The sequence below is a fragment of the Ailuropoda melanoleuca genome, unplaced genomic scaffold (assembly GCF_002007445.2).
Source record: "Ailuropoda melanoleuca isolate Jingjing unplaced genomic scaffold, ASM200744v2 unplaced-scaffold37602, whole genome shotgun sequence".
NCBI lineage: Eukaryota > Metazoa > Chordata > Mammalia > Carnivora > Ursidae > Ailuropoda > Ailuropoda melanoleuca.
Window position 1 is genome coordinate 1 of NW_023208951.1, and position 542 is coordinate 542.

At 43.7% G+C, this 542-nt stretch overlaps 1 protein-coding gene across 1 annotated transcript; it reads left to right on the forward strand.

Moving 5' to 3' along the window:
• Window positions 1-6: 6 nt before the first annotated feature.
• LOC117798915 (60S ribosomal protein L19-like) lies at window positions 7-474 on the forward strand (the record flags this gene model as incomplete). Its single annotated transcript, XM_034651369.1, has 1 exon — window positions 7-474. A coding segment is annotated over one exon (468 nt), but the record flags the coding sequence as incomplete, so codon positions are not given.
• Window positions 475-542: the final 68 nt, after the last annotated feature.

Genomic DNA, 542 nt, shown 5'->3' on the forward strand with positions numbered 1-542 from the left:
CAAATCAGAAAACTTATAAAAGATGGTCTGATTATCCGCAAACCAGTGACTGTTCACTCAAGAGCTCGATGCCGGAAAAATACTTTGGCTCGTCGAAAGGGGAGGCATATGGGCATTGGAAAGAGAAAGGGTACAGCCAATGCTCGTATGCCAGAAAAAGTTACTTGGATGAGAAGGATGAGAATTTTGAGACGTCTGCTACGTAGGTACAGGGAGTCCAAGAAGATTGATAGGCACATGTACCATAGCTTGTACTTGAAGGTTAAGGGTAATGTGTTCAAGAACAAGCGGATCTTGATGGAGCACATCCATAAGCTGAAGGCAGATAAGGCTCGCAAGAAGCTTCTGGCTGATCAGGCTGAAGCCCGCAGGTCTAAGACCAAGGAGGCGCGTAAGCGCCGTGAAGAACGCCTCCAAGCAAAGAAGGAGGAAATTATCAAGACTTTATCTAAGGAAGAAGAAACTAAGAAATAATGTCTGCCTTTTTGTGTACATAGTGCTCAAAGGGTTTCTAATAAACGTCGTGTAACAACCAAAAAAAA